This window comes from Eptatretus burgeri, chromosome 14, assembly GCF_056783735.1.
Source record: "Eptatretus burgeri isolate ZD-2024b chromosome 14, Ebu_testis_v1, whole genome shotgun sequence".
Classification (NCBI taxonomy): Eukaryota; Metazoa; Chordata; class Myxini; order Myxiniformes; family Myxinidae; genus Eptatretus; species Eptatretus burgeri.
In genome coordinates, this window is record NC_140974.1 from 67,608,180 (window position 1) to 67,630,526 (window position 22,347).

General features: G+C 46.9%; 1 protein-coding gene across 8 annotated transcripts in view; it reads left to right on the forward strand.

Annotated features, from left to right (window-relative positions):
• The window catches only part of LOC147013515 (SH3 and multiple ankyrin repeat domains protein 3-like), a 522,196-nt gene that overhangs the window by 474,671 nt on the left and 25,178 nt on the right, over window positions 1-22,347 (forward strand). For 4 of the 8 annotated variants that reach the window (XM_085855370.1, XM_085855371.1, XM_085855375.1 and 1 more), the window contains one exon: window positions 16,853-17,011. In XM_085855370.1, the coding sequence (XP_085711496.1) occupies window positions 16,853-17,011 (159 nt within the window). Of the gene's footprint in view, window positions 1-16,852; window positions 17,012-17,096; window positions 17,144-22,347 lie in introns of all 8 variants that reach the window. The other 4 variants (XR_015051346.1, XM_085855374.1, XR_015051345.1 and 1 more) reach the window with 2 other exon arrangements.

Below are 22,347 nucleotides of genomic sequence, written 5' to 3' on the forward strand. Positions count from 1 at the left end.
TGAACCTCTTCTTTGGCCTTCCTCTTCTCCTCCTGCCTGGCAGCTCCATCTTCAGCATCCTTCTCCCGATATACTCCGCTTCCCTCCTGTGCACATGTCCAAACCATCTCAATCTCGCCTCTCTCACTTTGTCTCCAAACCATCCTACCTGCACAGTCCCTCTAATATACTCATTTCTTATCCTGTCCATCCTCGTCACTCCCAACGAGAATCGCAGCATCTTTAACTCTGCCACCTCCAGCTCTGCTTCCTGTCTTTTTGTTAGCGCCACCGCCTCCAAACCATACAACATAGCTGGTCTCACTACTGTCATATACTTTCCCCTTCACTCTTGCAGCGACCCTTCTGTCACAAATCACTCCTGCAACTCTTCTCCACCCACTCCATCCTGCGTGCACTCTCTTTTTCACTTCTCTCCCACACTCTCTGTTACTTTGGACAGTTGATCCCAAGTATTTAAACCCATCCACCTTCCCCACCTCAACTCCTTGCAACCGCACCATACCACCACCCTCCCTCTCATTTACGCACATGTACTCCGCCTTACTCCGACTGACTATCATTCCCCTTCTCTCCAGTGCGTACCTCCACCTTTCAAGGCTCGCCTCAGCCTGCTCCCTACTATCCCTACAGATCATGATGTCATCCGCGAACATCATAGTCCATGGAGACTCCAGTCTGATCTCGTCCGTCAACCTGTCCATCACCATTGCAAACAGGAAAGGGCTCAGAGTCGAGCCTTGGTGCAATCGCACTTTTACCTTAAACCGGTCCGTCATTCCTTCTGCACACCTCACCGCTGTCACACTGTCCTCGTACATATCCTGCACAATTCTCACATATTTCTCCACCACTCCCGACTTCCTCATACAATGCCACAACTCCTCTCTTGGCACCCTATTATAAGCTTTCTCTAAATCCACAAACACACAATTTAACTCCTTCAGGCCTTCCCTATACTTCTCCATCAACATTCTCAAAGCAAACATCGCATCGGTGGTGCTCTTTCCTGGCATCATCCCATATTGCTGCTCACAAATCGTCACCTCTCTTCTCAACCTAGCTTCCACTACTCTTTCCCACAACTTCATGGTGTGGCTTAATAACTTTATCCCTCTGTAATTTCCACAGCTCTGCACATCAACCTTGTTCTTGAAAATCGGAACCAGCACACTTAATCTCCACTCCTCCGGCATCCTCTCACTTTCCAAGATTTTATAAAACAATCTGGTTAACAACCACACTGCCATCTCTCCTAAGCACTTCCATGCCTCCACTGGTATATCATCTGGGCCAACCGCCTTTCCACTTTACATCCTCTTCATAGCAGTCCTCACTTCATCCTTACTGATCCACCCCACTTCCTGATTCACTATCTCCACCTCTTCCAATCTTCTCTCTCTCTTTTTCTTCGTTCATCAGCTCCTCAAAGTACTTCATCCACCTTCTCAACACACTCTCCTCGCTCGTCAGCATATTCCCATTTACGTCCTTTATCACCCTAACCTGCAGCACATCCTCCCAGCTCGGTCCCTCTGTCTTGCCAATCGGTATAAATCCTTTTCCCCTTCTTTTGTATCCAACCTCTCATACAGCTCGTCATATGCCTTTTTCTTAGCCTTTGCCACCTCTCTCTTTGCCTTTCACCGCCACTCCTTGTACTCCTGCCTACTTTCTTCATTTCTCTGACTATTCCACTTCTTTTTCGCCAACTCCTTCTTCCTTATACTTTCCTGTACTTCCTTGTTCCGCCACCAAGTCTGCTTATCTTCCTTCCTCTGTCCAGATGTCACACCAAGTACCTTCCTAGCTATCTCCCTCACCACTTCTGCTGTAGTTGCCCAATCATCCCACCCATCTTTACCACCATCCAACACCTGTCTCGCCTCCTCCCGAAATTCCACGCAACAGTCTTCCTCCTTCAGCTTCCACCATCTGGTCCTTGGTACAGCCCTCACTCTCTTCCTCAACCTCACCTCCACAATCATCCTACAGACCACCAATCGATGCTGTCGAGCTACACTCTCCCCTGCCACCACCTTACAGTCACTAATCTCTTTCAGGTTGCATCTCCTGCTTAAGATGTAATCCACCTGTGTGCACTTTCCTCCACTCTTGTACGTCACCCTGTGTTCCTCCTTCTTCTTGAAATACGTATTTACCACTGCAATTTCCATTCTTTTTGCAAACTCTACCACCATTTGACCTTCCACATTTCTCTTGTTTAGACCGTACCTACCCATCACCTCCTCATCCTCTTTATTCCCTTCCCCAACATGCCCATTGAAATCTGCTCCAATCACCACTCTTTCATCCGTGGATACACTCTCCACCACTTCATCTAACTCACTTCAGAAATCTTTATACTCCATCTCACACCCCATATGTGGGGCATATGCACTGATAACATTCATCATCACCCCTTCAATTTCCAAGTTTACACTCATCACTCGGTCAGACACTCTCCTCACCTCCAATACCCTCTTGACATAATCTTCCTTCAGGATTACCCCAACACCATTTCTCCTCCCATCCACACCATGGTAGAACAGTTTGAAACCACCTCCAATGCTCATAGCCTTACTCCCCATCCACTTGGTCTCTTGTACACACAGTATGTCCACCTTTCTTCTCTCCATCATATCAGCCAACTCTCACCCTTTGCCAGTCATCGTCCCAACATTCAGAGTTCCAACTCTCACTTCCACACTTCTACCCTTCCCCCTCTCCCACTGCCTCCGGACCCGCCTTCCCCGTCTCCTTCTCCTCCTTCGCCCAGCAGTAGCACAATTTCCACTGGTACCCTGCTGACCACCGGTACCGGTGGCAGGCAACCCGGGCCTCGACCGATCTGGTATGGAAATTCGTTTTGTTGTCCGCATAATGATTTGGCATAGGTTTTTACGCCGGATGCCCTTCCTGACGCAACCCTGGTCGCCTCTTATGACACACAGGGATATGGTACACCTATTCTAACCGGGGCATGCACCGGGCATCTTTATATTTATGTATATATGTTTATGTATGTATATGTATATATACATATTATATATATATATATATATATATATATATATATATATATATATATATATATATAAATATATATATATATATATATGATATATATTTATGTATGTATTATATATATATATATATTTGAATATGTATGCACCATATATATATATATATATATATATATATATATATATATATATATATATATATATATATATATATATATATATATATATATATATATATATATATATATATATATATATATATTATTGTTACGAATTTGGAATTCAATTGCACACAACATACAGGTTCCCTTAGTCAGCTATGTCGATAAGTGCATGTTCCCAAGATAGCTCACCTTCCATTGTTTTAATGTTTTGAAATCGATTAGATGCGCTGCGGATCGATTTAATATTTAGGGAGCGAACAATGGAGACGTCCCTCCCCCTCTTCTGTGAAGCGGAAGAAGAACCCTGCCATCCCGTGACGTCAACAACTCCCTCCCACCTGTGCTTGAGCGGGGGTGGATCACGAGGGCATGAGTCATACCGGGTGCGGGGGAGGGGGTGGGAAGGATAAAGGGGAGATCCTTTCTTTGTTCGTGTGGGAGTCCCTTGGTAGGGCTGAGTTCGTGGACTGAGTTCGTGGGAGTCCCGTGGCAGAGTTCGTGTGCTGAGTCCCATGGGAGGAGTAAGCTTTTTTGCTTCGGAGAGAGCAGTCGTTCAGCAGGCCATCGGGTCCTGCTTGGCTTGCTTGGCTTGAGGCCTTCAGAAGCTTTTTGCTTCAGCTGGCTCAGTGAGCTTCGGCTGCTGCTTTGTTTTGGAAGGAACTTGAGCCGGTTGTTCGGCTCGAGCTGCGAGTGGAGGCTTCTTCCTCTTCTTCCTCTTCTTCTTGGTTCGTGGAGCTTTTCGTTCTCCATTTTGTTTCCCGGCTTGGTGCGACGCATCTTCCTCTTCTTGGAGTTGGATCCTCGGGGAAGCGACGATCGACAGGAAGGATCGGCACCTCGTCTCACCGGCACATGTTGAGAAGCGCGGGAGGATTCGCGGGAGCTCGGGAAGGATCGCGGTGATTGGATCCAGCTCGCTCTTGCTGGAGCCCGGGTCCAGACAAGTTGAAGACCACACGAGGTGGAAAGGTTCGAGTCGAGCTCTGAGTTTCAGCTCACCTGTCCTCCGAGCTGGAGCTCGTGATTAAAGGCCTCAGCCACCGTTTCTTGTGTGTGTGTGCGTGTGTGTGTGTGTGTGTGTGTGTGTGTGTGTGTGTGTGTGTGTGTGTGTGTGTGTGTGTGTGTGTGTGTGTGTGTGTGTGTGTGTGTGTGTGCGCGCGCGCGCGCGTACGTGTGTCCGTGGGCCCGTCTAATAAGTAGGAACTGCTGTTAAGTGTAAATGACTGTCCATAATAAGTAGACGGTTGTAGTTCTTTTGTCGTGTTTTTGTTGCTTGTATAATTGCATACGTGTTTTGCCTTATTTAATTGCATACGTGTTTTATTATAATAAATGTCCTTGTGTGAATGTAAACCTGCTCGTTGCATCTATTCCCTCATTGACTGAACATTTCGTGTGTTGGGAGTTAGAAAGCCGTTGGTTTGCCGTAATAGGGGGACATTTGGACCGACGGTTCTCGGCGATTACGCCGCTTGGAATCGCGCACGGACAAGCTCGCCTCGGCGGTTTGTTCCATACGAGTTCCGTCGAGGGTGGAATACCCCGGAAGTTGGATCACGTGGGTATTTAGGTACATTGAAGATTGGCAATCGACCCTACCCCACGTGATCTGCCGATTGGCGTATTTCGGTTCTTGTACAAGGACCCGTCGTTCGGAGTCATCCGGGCGGCGATCTATATCGACTTGCAGCTCCGTTCAGAGCGGACGGTTGGCGGACGACCCCCGGCCAGTAACAATTGGTAGTCAGGAGTGGGGTGTGAACCCATCCACCTCTGTAAATTTGTAGGTTCGAATCCGCAACAACTGGTTGTCAGGAGTGCGATTCGGCCCCTTCCGCCTCGATAGCAAAATTCACGGAGTCGGATCAGGGGTATACGGAGCAACCCCCCCCCCCCTGTCCCCAAATTACGAGCGTTATAAATTTTATTCCCAGCACGTAAAATGTTCAGCCAAGGCGAGCAGGGGCAGGAGGGATTTGGAAATGTTAGAATCTATGGCTCAGGACGAAATGACCATGCAGGACACTCCCATTATGCAGGCTGACTATTCCCCGCGAATAAATGCAGAGTCCGCAATGGGCGCAGCGGCGGGGGCCGCGGTGTATGACATCCCCCCCTCCCCTCCTCCGTCAAAATCCCTCCTCAGTCCCCGACAGATCTGCGCCCGGTAATGGCGAACCGACTGCCACGTGGTTATTTGACGTAAGAGACATGTTCGAGGCGTTGATGGGAAAAATGGAGACAAATATCCAAAGCGAGATGAAAGCAATGCGGGGTGAAATGCTGAGCATGAGGTGAGGCCTGCAGGCAGGCATAATCGCAATTGTGTTCAACGAAGCGCGTTCCGTGCGGTGAAAAATGGCGGCGCCACGTGTTGGAGCGAACAAGCTGGGAGGGAGTGCAACGACTGTCCGGCCCGCGATGGAAGCGGGGGAGGACAAAGTAATTCGCGAGACGCGTTGGGCGAGACTCGAGCAGGTGACAGAGAAAGTGACGGTGACACAGAGGAAAAAATTAAATGAGGTGACTGAGACATGCAGGACGAGACACGTGGAGGTGACTGAGAAATGCACGGAGACGCAGGAGACAAAGGAAGGAACACCAGAGCCACGGGGAATAGAACAGGAAACAGACAAAAAGCCAGGAAGAAACGGAAATAATAAACGAGGTGACTAAGATAAAGCAAGTAGAGGAGAAACTCCAGGTAATTGACGAGTACACACAGGTAGGGATAGTGAGGGACAATGGGGTTGAGCTGGGAGAGTGTTTTGTGACCCGGTGTGAGCAGCAGGATAGCCTCCTTTAGGAACGAGGTGAGGGACTGTGCCCCCTTGAGGCGGATCGCGACGAGGAGAGTCTGGTCGGGCCTTGCGAGGTAAAGGGGGCGAGTGCTGTGAATGGGTGCACGCGGAGCTTGGGGGTTATGGAAACCCCGGAACCCCTTGAGGTGGTGCTAATTCCCAACGTGGTTGTTCCGGTGTGCGTGGTGTCGAAATGTGTGTTTGCGAGTGTACCGAAATGCGTGCTTTCCAGCACGCATGGTGTGGAGGAAGCACCGCGTGTTGATGAAGCACCGGGTGTGGATGAAGCACCGCGTGTGGATGAAGCACCGGGTGTGGATGAAGCACCGTGTGTGTATGAAGCACCACGTGTGACAGGAACCGTGTGCGTGAGTAGTATTGTGTGTGTGTGAGTGAAAGGGACCGCGTGTGTGAGTAATATGGTGTGTGTGAGTGAAAGGGACCGTGTGTGTGAGTAATATGGTGTGTGTGAGTAATATGGTGTGCCTGGTGGCGAGTGTGCCAAAATGCGGGCCTTCCAGCACGCCGTGTGTAAAGGAAACACCGAGTGTGGAAGGAACAGAGTGTGCGAGGGAAACAGCTTGTGTGGTTTCGAAGTGTGTGAGAGAAACACCAAGGGTGGAAGGAACGGCGTGTGTGAGAGCGCTGTATGTGAGGGAGATGACAGTCGGTATGCGGGAGGACGCAACCGCATCCCCGTGTCCGAGTGCCACGGGGGAGTGTGTGAGCGTCGTGGCACGCAGGAGTGTGTGCGTTGAACAGCGACGACGACGGGAGCAGATGAAGGACAAGGGCCGAGTAGCGGCCGTAGCTGAATTGAGCACCGTGCCGGGTTTGCACAGCAGCGAGCGCGGGGTCCGTGCTGTGCTACACACAAGGCCGCCACGTGCGCGGCTGCGCAGGTGAAACCCGGTCCAGAAACGCCAGCAGTGGATGTTAGCCAATCCCGCGGATGGACTGAAGCTAGGCTGGATTCGGAATTTGGACCGGATGGGTTCTCCACGCGAGCGTGTTTGTAAAGCTCCGATGAGCAGAGTACATGTGTTCGCGTGGGGAACCCCTCGAAACGCGGGGCTTGCTTTGAGATGCGCAGAGTGACGTCATGGCTGCACGTGTGTTTGGAATCCGGCAGAAGGGAATTCCTGCCGGTCGGTACCGTCCAAGAGGGACGTGGTGCGTGGGGCACAAGCAGCTGCCATGACGTCACGGAAAAAGAGCGCGGCTGTGAACTGCCGCGCTGGTGGTGCGCATTATGAAAAAAAAAGAGTTGAGAAAAGCAAGCCTCGCTTCGGGTGAACAGGATTCTCAGGTAAGGGGTGGAAGACCCCCTTGTTTGGGGGCACAGGAAGTACGAGTTAGGAGGATGGGTTAGAGTTAGTGAGACCGGCTTCATGGGGACATGGGTTTTATACCTCATGGAGCCTGTGGAATGGATTAGTTAGAGGGATTTTAGTTTAGATTTAGGAAATGGAATTTTTGGATTTTTGGAGACACGGACAGACTGGAAATGTGTAGTGGAGACGTAGCTTAGCTACGTAGAGTAAATGGAACGTGCATGAGTTTTAAGGGATGACGAGGGAGCACGAGTTAGTCAGGGGATTTATTTAGAAGGATGGCTGTGTGGAGTGTTGGTGTGAGTTGCGAAATGGAAAGTGTGTGAGGAATGAGTGTAGGACAGTGGGCCCAAGTGTGCAAGTGGAGCGAATGTGGTATGCATGGTGCGAATGACTGGTTGGGGGGAGGAGTGATTCCCACCCAAGTGACCCCGGGGTCAGTTTAATGTTAGCTAGTGGGTTATTCAAATTTACTAACAGGAGGTCGTTTTGTTGTTGGTGTCGCGAGAAGGCACGAAACCCGTTTGGAGGGGTGCAAGAGTTCATGGACCGGCTGGGTGCGTGGCTGTGGAAAGTTGAGTATTTGTTTAGTGGGCACCCCAGGCACTGGACTAGTCGGCCAGAGTTGGCCAAGGGCCGAAGAGGGGCCAGGATAGAGTAGTGGGCACGGGCGACCCGTCGGAAACGGGACCCCTAGCCCCAGAATGCCACGGGGGCAGTGTTGTGGGCACGGGCGACCCTCGGAAAGGGACCTGGGGCATCAACACGCCACGTGGGCATCGGAGGGGGCAATGCCAGAGAGGGCAACCCCCCACATTTATAGGGAGCAGCTACGCTCGGAGGCAGCCTGCGGGCCTGGGGGTGCCATGATTAGAGTTCGGCAGAGGGGGAGTTTCTGCCAGTTGAGCCACGCTGCCCAGCCAGGAAATTGTGCGAGGGCACGTATGAAAATTTGAAGGCAAGGCCCAAATTTATAATGGACACCAACACGGGCGACGGGAATCATGGTTTTTAGTACCGATAGTTTTAAAGTGTGAGGCGTTTTTGGAAGCCCCGGGGTAGTTTCAGGTTAATGAATGTTAGGGTAGATAGGAGATGTACCCCTTCGCACCATCCATCCCTTCGCTCGTTGTAGGCCGCTGGACTCACCTTGGTAGATCGCTGAACTCTGAGGAGGCCATCCTGAGGCTTCGTTGGGCCTCGAGACAGGACGCTAGTCTCTCCCTATTTCCCTCCAGAGAGGGAACGTAGGGGTTGGGAGTAGGCTTGGTGGACATGATAGGCCAGCCGGACAAAGACAATACAGGGGGTTAGGGAGACAATTATAAAAGGGAAATAAAAGTAAAGAGGGGCAAAATTTTGTTGTGTTGTGTGGTGGTGGAAATGTGGTGGTGGAAACGTTTCCACGAGGTGGAAATGTTCGAGTCAAGCTCTGAGTTTTAGCTCACCTGTCCTCCCAGCTGGAGCTCGTGATTAAAGGCCTCAGCCACCGTTTCGTGTGTGTGTGTGTGTGTGTGTGTGTGTGTGTGTGTGTGTGTGTGTGTGTGTGTGCGTGCGTGTGTGCGCGTGTGTGCATGTGTGTGCGCGCGTGCTTATGCGCGTGCGTACGTGTATCCGTGGGCCCGTCTAATAAGTAGGAACTGCTGTTAAGTGTAAATGACTGTACATAATAAGTTGACGGTTGTAGTTCTTTTGTCGTGCTTTTGTTGCTCGTATAATTGCATACGTGTTTTGCCTTATTTAATTGCATACGTGTTTTATTCTCGTAAATGTCCTTGTGTGAATGTAAACCTGCTCGTTGCGTCCATTCCCTCATTGACTTAACATTTCGTGTGTTGGGAGTTAGAAAGCCGTTGGTTTGCCGTAATAGGGGGACATTTGGACCGACGGTTCTCGGTGATTACGCCGCTCGGAATCGCGCACGGACAAGCTCGCCTCGGCAGTTTGTTCCGTACGAGATCCGTCGAGGGTGGAATACCCCGGTAGTTGGATCACGTGGGTATTTAGGTACATTGAAGATTGGCAATTGACCCTACCCCACGTGATCTGCCGATTGGCGTATTTCGGTTCTTGTACAAGGACCCGTCGCTCGGAGTTATCCGGGCGGCAATCTATATTCCGGGCGATCGGTCGGGCCGACTCGACTTGCAGCTCCGTTCAGAGCGGTCGGTTGGCGGCTGACCCCCCGGCCAGTAACAATATACATATATATATATATATATATAAATATATATATATATATATATGTATATATATATATATATATATATATATATATATGTATATATATATGTATATATGTATATATATATGTATATATGTATATATATATATATATGTATATATGTATATATGTATATATGTATATATGTATATATGTATATATGTATATATGTATATGTATATATATATATATATATATGTATATATATATATATATATATATATATATATATATATATATATATATATATATATATATATATATATATATATATATATATATATATATGTATATATATATATGTATATATATATATATGTATATATATATATATATGTGTATATATATATATATATGTATATATATATATATGTGTATATATATATATATATGTATATATATATATATGTATATATATATATATATGTATATATATATATATATGTATATATATATATGTATATATATATATATATATATATGTATATATATATATATATATGTATATATATATATGTATATATATGTATATATATATATATGTGTATATATATATATGTATATATATGTATATATATATATATATATATATATATATATATATATATATATATATATATATATATATATATATATATATATATATATATATATATACAGTCGACTAGGCGTAAGTCGTCACCATCGGGACCGAGAAAAAAGTGATGACTTTGAAATGTGACGACTTACGCGTATGCGAACATTCATGATGACTGTGGGGTGAAGGATGAAGTCGCACGTGGCCTGGACACGTACGTGTGAGAGCCGGCTATTGTACCAAAAAGAAAACACAATCCTCGGGGCATAGGTGCGGGTTCATGGTGAGTTGGAAAGTGATCAAGCAAAGATGGAATTCATTAATCAGTTTATCAAAAGTAAAGATAATGAACAACTGTAAGACAACAACTTCGCCTGCTTATCACCATGATGGGATTGACCAACGAACCCCAGAGACTTTTCTGGCAGCATCTGCCAGAAAAGCCCAGTCTCATCGGAATTGTACACGTCCCGAGGCTGATACCTTTCCAAGATGTCTTTCAATTTGCCATCCTTCCAGTCGTGCACCACTGCCGAATCCACGCTGCCTGATTCGCCGCACCTCTTGACCTTGCCGATTCCCCACCTCTCTTTGAATCTGTCTATCCAGTGCATCGGCAAGGTCTCGGCATCATCATGCCCGAGGTCCGCAGCGAATTTACGTGCCTTCAGCAGCAACATTTCACCGTCCAACCGAATATTTGGCTGAGCCGACATTTTCCGAAACCAGATGATGAGCGCGTCATCGACATCTTCAAAGGACACACATTTCACGCGTTTCACACGTACCACCGGCCTCGTGATCTTCTCCACTTGTCCAAATATCTTGCCCTTATTCTTCAAGATATCGTTCAATGTCTGCCGTTTGATGTCCAACTTCTCAGCTATGGCTGTTTTCTTCATCAGTGGGTTTGCCTCGCAAAACTGGATAATGTCGTATTTTTCTTGGTATGTTTTAGTTGTAAGCTTACGCTTAGTCGCCATTGTCCTGCCTGCAGTGCGATCAACCTGTGTACACAGTTATAAATAGCCTATCACTGGCGGTGTAAACCAATGAGCGAGCATCACGATTCCATGAAATCGGGCTTCTCATGAGGCAGCAGTTCCGTGTGACAAGTTAGGAGTGGTAATTTACTTGAGTTTCCATTACGCGGGAACGGACAACATCTGACGACTTAGACGAAGTGACGACTTAGAGATGACGACTTACAGAGGGATGACCCTTTATTCATAGGGACTTAACATGAGATAAATTCGGGACTTTTTGACGCTGCCGACTTAGGCGAAGTGACGAGTTACACACTGCCGACCTTCGCCTCGTCTGCTGTATATATATAAATATATATATATATATATATATATATATATATATATATATATATAAATATATATATATATATATATATATATATATATATATATATATATATATATCTTCTTCTTCTTCTTTCGGCTGCTCCCTTTCGGGGTCGCCACAGCGGATCATCCGTATGATCTGCATAGTGATTTCGCACATGTTTTACGCCGGATGCCCTTCCTGACGCAACCCTGGTCGCCTCTTACGACACAGGGATATGGTACACCTATTTTAACCGGGGTATACACCGGCCCAGTACACTGGTACTCATTTCGCCGACCTCGGAAGGATGACAGGCTGAGTCAACCCCCTGGTGTATTAATTCAGTGGCCCAACGGGGCTTGAACTCGGGACCTTTTGAATCCCAAGCCGCTGCCCTAACCACTGCGCTAACACCAGGTATATATATATATATATATATATATATATATATATATATATATATATATATATATATATATATATATATATATATATATATATATATATATATATATATATATATATATATATATATATATATATATATATATATATATATATATATATATATATATATATATATATATATATATATAGTTACGAATTTCGGTCTGCCCAGCGTGCGATCGGCCACGTAACTCGAATCGCGACCGCGTCGCCCACCGGAATGAACAATTCAGTCGTGACCCTCCTTGGAATTACCGCCAGGAGCTAGTCACGGGTGGCTCTTTCGACCACACCACAATCGTGCCAATCGGCCACCCGCGCAGCATAGGGTTGTTCGCCAAACTCGACCTCCCTAAGTACCTGTGTGAGTAGTTAACCGGGCGATCGTACCTCGCCGCTGGCTGGCCGAGGATACGAACCACTTCAGCGGTCCGTTCCGTGCTTCAGTGATAACCGAGCGGTGTTATCGCCAGCCCCGATGGACGTGATTATTTACCGCGTGCTTACACCCCTCCTACCAATTCCTTCCGTGATGCAAGATGGAACTTTCAAACAAGGGAAAGGACACAACGAAATGGGGAACAGTTCAACAAGCACATTTATTGCACACTCAGACAAGGCACGTATTTACAGCCATACAGCAAATCATGCACGTACACAGTGAAAGCAATGAAAGCAAACAAAGGCAGAGTTACAACCGAATAAAGTGTCTTTATTTCACACGCAAGTACGTAAACAGTTTTACTTGCAAGACGGCGCCACCACATGCATTTGCACAAAAAGCAAAGAAAAAGCGACCCTCCAAGACAAGGGTGGCAGACAGGTCCGTGGACCAAATGTACGTGGAACCTGGATGAGCGGCCAGGTCCACGAGACCGAAGGGTCTTACCCGCGCCCTCATGGCGCGATGGCGGGCAAGCCGCGATGTCAGCGTAGCTGCGCCTGGTTTCGTGCCCCTGGCGTGGCCGGTGAGCTCTCTCCGGCGTTCTCCGCGCAGGCACGTGTTTCATCGTCGGCACCACGGTTGGGGAGGGAACGGACGGGGTTACCGGCGCTTTCTTAGCGCGGAGCTCGGTAAGGGAGAGGGAAATTACTGACGCTCCGAGCTCCTTCCTCTCCGTCGATCGGCCCCCGTCTGCCTTAAGACTTCAGCTCCCAGCTCCGTCTCCCGACTCTGCCCCACCGACACTGCCGCACCGACACTGCTGCCGTCTGCCTCTTCGAGCTCCGTCCTGTTCTCCGACCCCTCCAGACTGCCACTCTCCTGACCCGACTTGACTGCCTCTTCGAGCTCCGTCCTGTTCTCCGACCCCTCCAGACTGCTGCACCGATACTGCTGCTACTGCCGCGAGCTGCGTTGTGCTCGCGCTTATATAGGCCGGGGGAGGAGCGCATATGCAAATTTGTGGATCACAGCGGGTTCGGAGGCGGGGCTACACCACCTGATACTCAGCCATTGTATGGAAGAAAAGTGGGCGTGAATCATTCCTGATCCGATTTCTTGTTCAAAAGGATCCCATTCACAACCATGGCACGACGTTCGGTAGAAAGGCGAAGGTGGTGGGAGTTTGCTGTGGTGGTTTGGGAAGGGTTTTGGTGGTGGCGATTTGGTTGTTGGCGGGCATCGTTTGAGAGTGGAGGTGAGGCGATGTTTGCGGGGTGGAGTTGTGGAGGTGAAGGGACCGAAGGTGGTGGTGGTTTGGTGTAGTTGTTTGGGTGCGTTGGTGGTGGCAATTTGGTTGTTGGGGGATGATTGGTCCAAAATAACGACAGCAAAAGAAAAACGGCTATCTCAAAGGATCGCAGCCCGGTGAACACGGAAATTCCCTCTAAACAACGGTGGGGAAATCTAACTACACATATACTTATCGTCATAACTGATCTAAGGTCCTTTCTGGTGGTCTGCGAATTTCCACAGCCGTAACAATATATATAATTATATATAAAGTCATGGAATAAAAAAGAAATCATGGAATATAAATATATGTATATATATATATATATATATATATATATATATATATATATATATATATATATATATATATATATATATATATATATATATATACACACACTACTGGTCTGAAGTTTTAGAACACCCCCATTTTCCCAGTTTTTACTGAAATTTAAGCAGTTTAATGTCTCAATGTACTCTGAAATTAAAACATAGAACAAATAAACAATTGCAGATAAAAAAGAAATCATGGAATCGTTTTGTTCAACAAAATTTCATCTAAATTAATGACTCATCAAAGTAGCCACCTTTTGCAGATATAACAGCCGAACATACTTGTGGGATTCTTTCTCCAATGGAAATCAAAGATTGTTCAGAAAGTTCTTCCCAACACTGTTGCAGAAGTTCCCACAAATGTGTTGCACTTGTAGGTTGCTTTGCTTTCACCCTTCTGTCCAGTTCATCCCAAACCAGCTCGATGGGGTTTAAGTGTGGAAACTGTGCTGGCCATTTCATGATTTGAAGCCTACCATCTTGTTCTTTTCTTCTAAGGTAGTTCTGACATAGCGTGGAGGTATGTTTTTGGTCGTTATCTTGCTGTAGGATGAACCCCTGACCAACTAAGCATAGACCAGAGGGTATTACATGGCGCTGCAAAATGCTGTGGTGGCCCTTTTGGTTCAGGGTGCCAGTCACTCTGTGCAAGTCGCCGACTCTGGATCCAGCAAAAGAGCCCCAGATCATCATGCTTCCTCCTCCATGCTTGACAGTTGGTGTCACACACTGAGGAACCATCCTTTCGCCGACTCGACGACGTTCAAAAACCCTGCGTGATGAACCGAAGATTTCAAATTGTGATTCATCGGTCCATAAGACCTTCTTCCGGTTTTCAGTTGTCCACTGGTTGTCCACTTCATGGCCCAGGCAAGCCTCTTTTTCTTATTTTGCCATCTTAGCAAAAACTTTCTTACTGCCACTGGACCTGTCAAACCTGCAGCTCGAAGTCTTCTCTTCACAGTTAAAACTGAGACTTCCTGACTTCGACCAGTGTTAAGTTGTGCTTGAAGCTGCTGTCCTGTGATCCGCCTATCACGCAAGCTGTTGACGCTCAGAAACTTGTCTTCTGATTGCGTTGTGGCTTTGTGTCTGCCAGACCTCTTCCTGTCAGAGTTTCCTCCAGTTTCCAAATGCCTTTTAATGGTGTCGGAAACTGTACTCACTGATGCCTTGGCTCCTTTCCAATTTCTCTGAAGGAAAGACCCTCACTTTTTAGGGTTATATTGGTCTGTCTGTCCTCCTTTGTTGGTTGTCTTTTTCTCACCATTATGATAGCAATACTCTACTTCCTGCAGTGCAATATTGTCCAAATAATGATTCAGAGGGTGTAGCAACACAGTCTGTTCCAACACTGCTTTTATAGAGACAGAGGGTTTATGACGAATCAAGAAAAGTTGGGACACCTACAGGAATTGTTTGCATCAACTTTCAAGGCTTGATTTACTTCCATTGCTGCAGAACAGCTGCAATTGCTAACCCATTACTTGTTCCCTGAAAAGGGCCCTTTTCACAACTCTGAAATTTACATTATATTTCAGTGTTTGGTAACCTAAACTTTTTTTTAACCTTTGGCGGTTTAATGCTTAGCTTTGTACCATTTCATGTTATTCACTGGACTTGAACTGCTTAAATTTCTGGAAAAACTGAAAAATGGGGGTGTTCCAAAACAAACAAACAAAAAAGCATGGAATGGCCAGCACAGTCTCCAGACTTAAACCCCATCGAGCTGGTTTGAGATGAACTGCACAGAAGGGTGAAAGCAAAGCAACCTACAAGTGCAACACATTTGTGGGAACTTCTGCAACAGTGATGGGAAGAACTTCCCGAACAATATTTGATTTTCATTGTGAAAAGAATGCCATGAGTATGTTCGGCTGTTATATCTGCAAAAGGTGGCTACTTTGATGAGTCAATAATTTAGATTAAATTTTGTTCATCAAAACGATTCCATGATTTCTTTTTTATCTGCAATTGTTTCTTTGTTCTCTGCTTTAATTTCAGAGTACATTGAAACATAAAACTGCTGAAATTTCAGTAAAAACTGGAAAAATGGGGGTGTTCTAAAACTTTAGACCAGTAGTGTATATATATATATATATATATATATATATATATATATATATATATATATATATATATATATATATATATATATATATATATATATATATATATATATATATATATATATATATATATATATATATAGTTTGCTGTGAAGAAATATAATGTGTATAACATCCCCTTTTTGAGCTCTTTCAACCAGCGTAAGAATAAAAGGATTCCTTTTTGTTATATCATGGTACTTCTTTACCATGGACTTCTGCTAATTCTGTGATAAATACTTCCAGCTCAGGCTTGCTACCAGGTATCCAGGAGGAATTATTAAAGGAAGTAAAACAACCAGACTCAGTGGCATAATGGTTTGAGCATCCACTGTGAGTCTGGGAGGTCGGTGCAGTTCAAACTCTGGCTGAGTTGTACCAAAAACTTTTATAATTATACGTTCTGCTTCCATTCTTGATGCTTGCCATTTAAAGGATAGAGAACTGACAAATTCCATAGGTTGGCATCCATGGGGAGGAGGAATTCCTCTTCACATTTGCTCTGTTGAGTGTAGAGACAAAACATTGTCATAAAGAAGGCATCACTGCGACTCGGAGTACTCTGGGAAGTGATGTCACTTCCCCCAAGTGGTGGTTTGTCTGAAATCAAGTGTTTTCTGATGTGTGTGTGTGTGTGTGTGTGTGTGTGTGTGTGTGTGTGTGTGTGTGTGTGTGTGTGTGTGTGTGTGTGTGTGTGTGTGTGTGTGTGTGTGTGTGTGTGTGTGTTTGTTTGTTTGTTTGTTTGAGTCATAGCTTCTCGATGAGCTTTAGACCCTGTTGACAAAAAGGACATTGCGGTTCCCAACCCATGTCCGCTCACAGGTCTCGGCTATGGGATTCATCCAGTTCTTTACCAACACTGGATGGGGCTCGGGGCTCTGGATCTCAAGATGTGAAGGCGAGTGTGATCAGCGAGCTGAGCTCACGACTTCAGCAGATGAGCCTTGAGGGCAGGGTGAGATCAGGAGAGCACCTGACCAGGTAAAAGCAGTCATTGTCACCCATTTATTTACTCATTCGTTAAATCACTCATTCGTTTATTCATTCATTCATTCACATCCGGCAGATGAAACTGGAGCGCAGGCTGAGCCATGAAGCTAAACAGCTGGTGAGGTAACCCACTCACTAATTTTTTTCATTCGTTTGTTATTCATTCATTTATTCACACTTCCTGTTCAGGACACCACTTCTTCTTGACCTACCTGTGGTGCTTCTTCTTTTAAAATCATTGTGCTTGTTTTTCTTCTCATCATATCTCTTTTCCTCAACAATTTATTGTTCTGCTTTTCCTCTCAAATTACAATGCATTTTGTTGTTTTTTTACTGATTACCATGTTGATGTATCTTTTCTTAAATTTTGCTTTTTTTCATTTACTTTCTTATCTTAGCAATATGTTTCTTCAACAAACCATTACTTTCACTGTCTTACATAAATGACAATTTTGATTTTCCCTATTTATAGATATGGTCTTCTGAGTCAGTTTTCTTGGCTGAAGCAACAATTTAGGGTGGGATGAGTCATGGTGAGAAGTCAGTTCTTGCATTTCATTGCTCTTTTAGTGGTGGTTTGTGATATTCACATGAAAATATTTCCTCCTCTTCCTGGTACTTGCCGTTATACTTAGTATTAAATTTTCTACAACTACAATGCCTCTAGAAAGAGCACACCCCCTTTTCAAATTTTTCACCTTTTGTTGCCTTATAGCCTGGAATTAAATTGCATTAAATCAGACTTTTTCCACCTTTATTTACACACCGTAACCCACAACTTCCAAGTGAAAAAAAAATTCTGCAAATTTCAGAAAATTAAATTTAAAAAATACAAAACTAGAATATCTTGGTTGGATAAGTGTCCACTCCCCTTATAATAGCAATTGTAAATTCGCTCAGGTGGAACCAATCACCTTCAAAATCACACATCAAGTTAATTGACCTCCACCTGTGTTAGATTGTCGTGATTCTGATTATTTCAGAATAAAATCAGCTGTTTCTGTTGGTTTCCTCTGCTGGGTGGTGCATTTCTCAGCAAGGACTCAACCATGAGCACAAAGGAGCTTTCAAAAGACCTCTGGGGTAAAGTTGTGGAAAGGCACAGATCAGGGGATGAGTACAAAAATATTTCAAAGGCCTTGAATATCCCTTAGACCACAGTCAAGACAATCATTAAGAAATGGAAGACATATGGTACCACAAATACCTTGTCTATATCAGGCTGTCCCTCCAAACTGGATGACCAAGCAAGGCGGAGACTGATTAGAGAGGCCAACAAGAGGCCAATGGCAACTTTAAAAGAGCTACATGCATTTATGGCAAAGACTGGTCACTGTGTGCATGTGACAACAATATCCTAAGCACTCCACAAGTCTAGCCTGTATGGTGAGGTGGCAAGAAGGAAGCCATGACTCAAACAAGGACAAATGTGTCCAAGAGCAGCGTCCTAAAGGTTTTGTCGGCGAAAAAAAAACAACAACAACAACTTCCGATATTTAGTCACGTGCCTTGATTAAGCCAATAGCGAGACCCGTCATAGTGTATTTACGTATTTACGAACTATCGTGTATTTATGAAATAAATAATGTATTTATGAAATTACAATATTGTTACGAATCTGCACCGCCCAACGTGCGAACGACCGCTTTAGCCAATAGCAGCCGTCTCGCCCACCAGACGGACAATTCAGTCGTGACTTTCTGGAACAACGCCAGAAACCAGTCACGGGTGGGTTTTTAATCCCACCACAGCCCAGTCCGTACTCTATCCGTGCGAAATAGGGTCAATCGCCGAATATCGATATACCTAAGTACCCGCGCGGGTAACCGACCGAGGGACCGTACCTCGGCGAATGCCTGCTTGGACACGAACCGCTTAAGCGGTCCGTTCCGTTCTGGGATAACCGAGCGGGTATTATCACAAGACCTCGCCAGACCCGATTCTATTTATCGGTTACTTAAAAACCAACTATTATTCCGAAATGCAATATGGCATTTCAATGGGGGAAAAATGACGTGACCAACGGGTAACATTCACACAAGCACATTTATTATATTGTCGCGGATTCGCGCCCGCCGGCGTGCGAACGGCCACGTAACTCGAATCGCGGCACGTCGCCCACCGGACGGACAATCCAGTCGTGACCCTCTCGGACTAACGCCGGGAACCAGTCACGGGTGGACCTTTCGGTCTCACCGCGATCGAGCCAATCGGCCCCCGCGTGGGATAGGGTTGCTCGCCAAATTCGACCTACCTAAGTACCCACACGGAGGGTAGACCGGGCGATCGCACCTCGCTGCAGGTCGACTTCGGACACGGGCCACTTAAGCGACCCGTTCCGTACTATCGGGATAACCGAGCGGTGTTATTCGTCGGCCTCGACGGTTCGATTAATTATCGGGTGTCTTAGCCCAGGACCAACCCTTTACGTGAAGCAAGATGGGGATTCAATGAAAGAAATGACGAAGCGAAGCGGGAAAACAGTTCAACATAAAGCACATTTATTCGCGATGAACGGAAAGCACACATATACAATTCCACCAAAAGCACTTGTAAAAGGAAAAAAAACACAATGCAATTTTACACAAAAAGCAAATGTAAAAGCGAAGACACAATGCAGAGCTATCCGACTACCAAGCACACGGCAACACTTATACAATTCTACTTCACAGACGGCGCCGACAACACATACCCAAAACCAAGAAAAAGAACACCCTCAAGGATGAGGCGGGCCTGGGGCCGAGACCGGGTCGGGCCTACCCGTCTGATGATGAGGCGCGAAGTGGCGATGGTGCCCCAACTCCGCGGGCCTCGCGGACAGTGTCTGGTAGGGGGTGGGAAAAGGGGCCCCCTTGGTCGCACTGTCTCAGCGCGGGGGGAAACAGGAGGGGGTTGCTGATGCTCGGGGGAAGGAGGATTTTTATCCTGTCTCGGGTCCCGCGACGAGCGTCTCCACCTCGACCAGGTCGCGCCGTCGGCCTCCCGCCTTCAGCTCCCGGCACCGACGCGAGCACCCCCTCGTCCGTCTTCGCCGCCGCCACCTCTCCACAGCTCCGCCGACAACTCGTTCCAACGCACAGCTTGTTCCAACGCGCAACTTCCTTCCAGCTCCACCGACGACTCTCTTGAACTCCGAACTCACTCTTTCCAACGCACACCACAACTCCTACTCCACTTGTCTGACGAACGCAGTCGTTTATATAAGCCCCGTGGCTTCGCCTTTGACCCCCTGCCCTCGACCCTTCACCTCGCCCCCCACCGGCCCGAGAAAAAGTGGGCGCGAACGCTTCTTGATCCATGAATTTGCATACAACGACCGCCCTCCAACGCCCTGGAGGCGGGGCCAAATCGCCCCTCGCTCACCGACCGGACGGAACAAAAGTGGGCGCGAGTCGTCCTTGATCCGCCTTTCTGCGGAAAGTCCGCGATGTTTTGTACACGCTGTTTGGTGCGCGCCCTGCACGAGTCCAGTACCGGTACCCACAAGCGGCGCAAGAACGGTGGCGATGCGACGGTTGCGAGGTGTGACGGTAAAGGTCGTGGCTGTTGTGGTGAAGCGGCGTTGTGGTGGGTGGTTGATGTTGTGATGACTGTTGAGACGTGGTTGGTGGTGGTAATAATGGCGGTTGGTCCAAAATAAAGATAGTAAAAGAAAAACGGCTATCCTGAAGAGTCGCAGCACGCATAAATGACATTTATTCCCTCTAGACCACGGGTTTGGGCCTAACTACACATATACTTACAGAGATATCCCACCTAAGGGACCTGAATGGTGGTTTGTGAATTTCGTCAACCACAACACTACCCCCTCCCCTTTTTACAGACTCGTCCCGAGTCGTCAAATTTTCGTGTGCCATCATGTGTAGTTTTCCCCTAATACATTTTACCTACGGATCCCTGAGTGCGACATTCATGGTATTCGTGTCCCCAAAATAAATAACCTGAGGGCTGCGTAACTACCTAAACAAACTCACTCACACGGACGACTTAAATAAAATTGCCGGCGCTAGGACAGACATGCCGGGGGCGCACTCATATTTACAGTACATCTTACCTTAACTTACAAATTTTACACTAAACCATGGCCCAGGATCAATGAACTCTGCAAAAGAAAAGCAGTTAGCAGGGAGCCAGGCTGCTCGCATGCAGTCTCTGGCTCAAAACAATGCAGGTGACAGGGAACGTGGCTGGCTGCTCACACGCAGTCCAAGGCCTTCCCTTTTGAACTGAACGCAGTGAACCACAACGGTGTATGGGCTGCACAAACGTAGTCTCCGTGCCAGCTCAAGTGGCACACGCAATGAACACAACGAATGGATGGATGAACACAAACACGGTGCACGGGCCGCCACTGCAGGCCCGTGTTGTAGCTGCCAACAGGGCAGTTCTTGCAGCTTGCAAACTGTTGCTTTCTGATCCTGGCGCACATGGCAATGAACAGGGGGGGGCAGAGCAAAATTGAACGGGGCTGGTGAACATGGGCAGTGGGCATGGCATGGCAAAGGCAGCAGGCAAACACAGCCCGCAGAAGAACTGGCCGGCACAGGCCTTGAAGAAAAACAGCCAGCAGATGAACTGGCCGGCACAGGCCTTGCAGCACAGCAGCTGCAGACGATCCAGCCGGCACAGGCCTTGCAGCACAGCAGCTGCAGACGAAGTTGGCCAGCCTTTGCCGTTCCGTGGAGGTTGGTGGAGGGAGTGCGGTGGTGCTGGCCACTTGGAAGGCGGGCTCGGACCTACCTACCTGTCTCCCTCCCAACCTATCGCCTTTGCCTGTCACTGTACATACCCACTCCCTTAATTTGTCAAACCCCAATTTAGCCCCAACTTATTTTTATTTTTTTTTATTTTTATGTTTACTTCCCCTCTATAAATCGTCCCCTAACCCCCTGTACTGTCCTTGTTCGGCTAACCTATCCTGTCACCTGGCCTACTCCCAACCCCTACGTTCCCTTCCCGGAGGGGAGTAAGGGAGAGCTAACGTCCTGTGTCGAGGCCCAACTCAAGCCTCAGAATGGCCTCCCCAGAGTTCGGCGATCTATAACCAAAGTGGGTCCAGCGGCCCACAACGACAGCGAGGGGATGGATGGTGCGGAGGGGTACATCTCCTAATCTACCCTAACCATTTAACTGTTAAACTACCCCGGGACTTTCAACAAGCGCCTCTCGTTTAAACTATTGGTTCTAACAACCCAGATTCCCGTCGCCTGTGTTGGTGTCCTCACAATTTCGGGCCTCGCCCCCCCCAATTTTCTCTCCGTGCCCTCACACGGTCTCCTGGCTGGGACACGTGGCTCCCTTTGGCAGGCACGACCCTCTGCCGAATC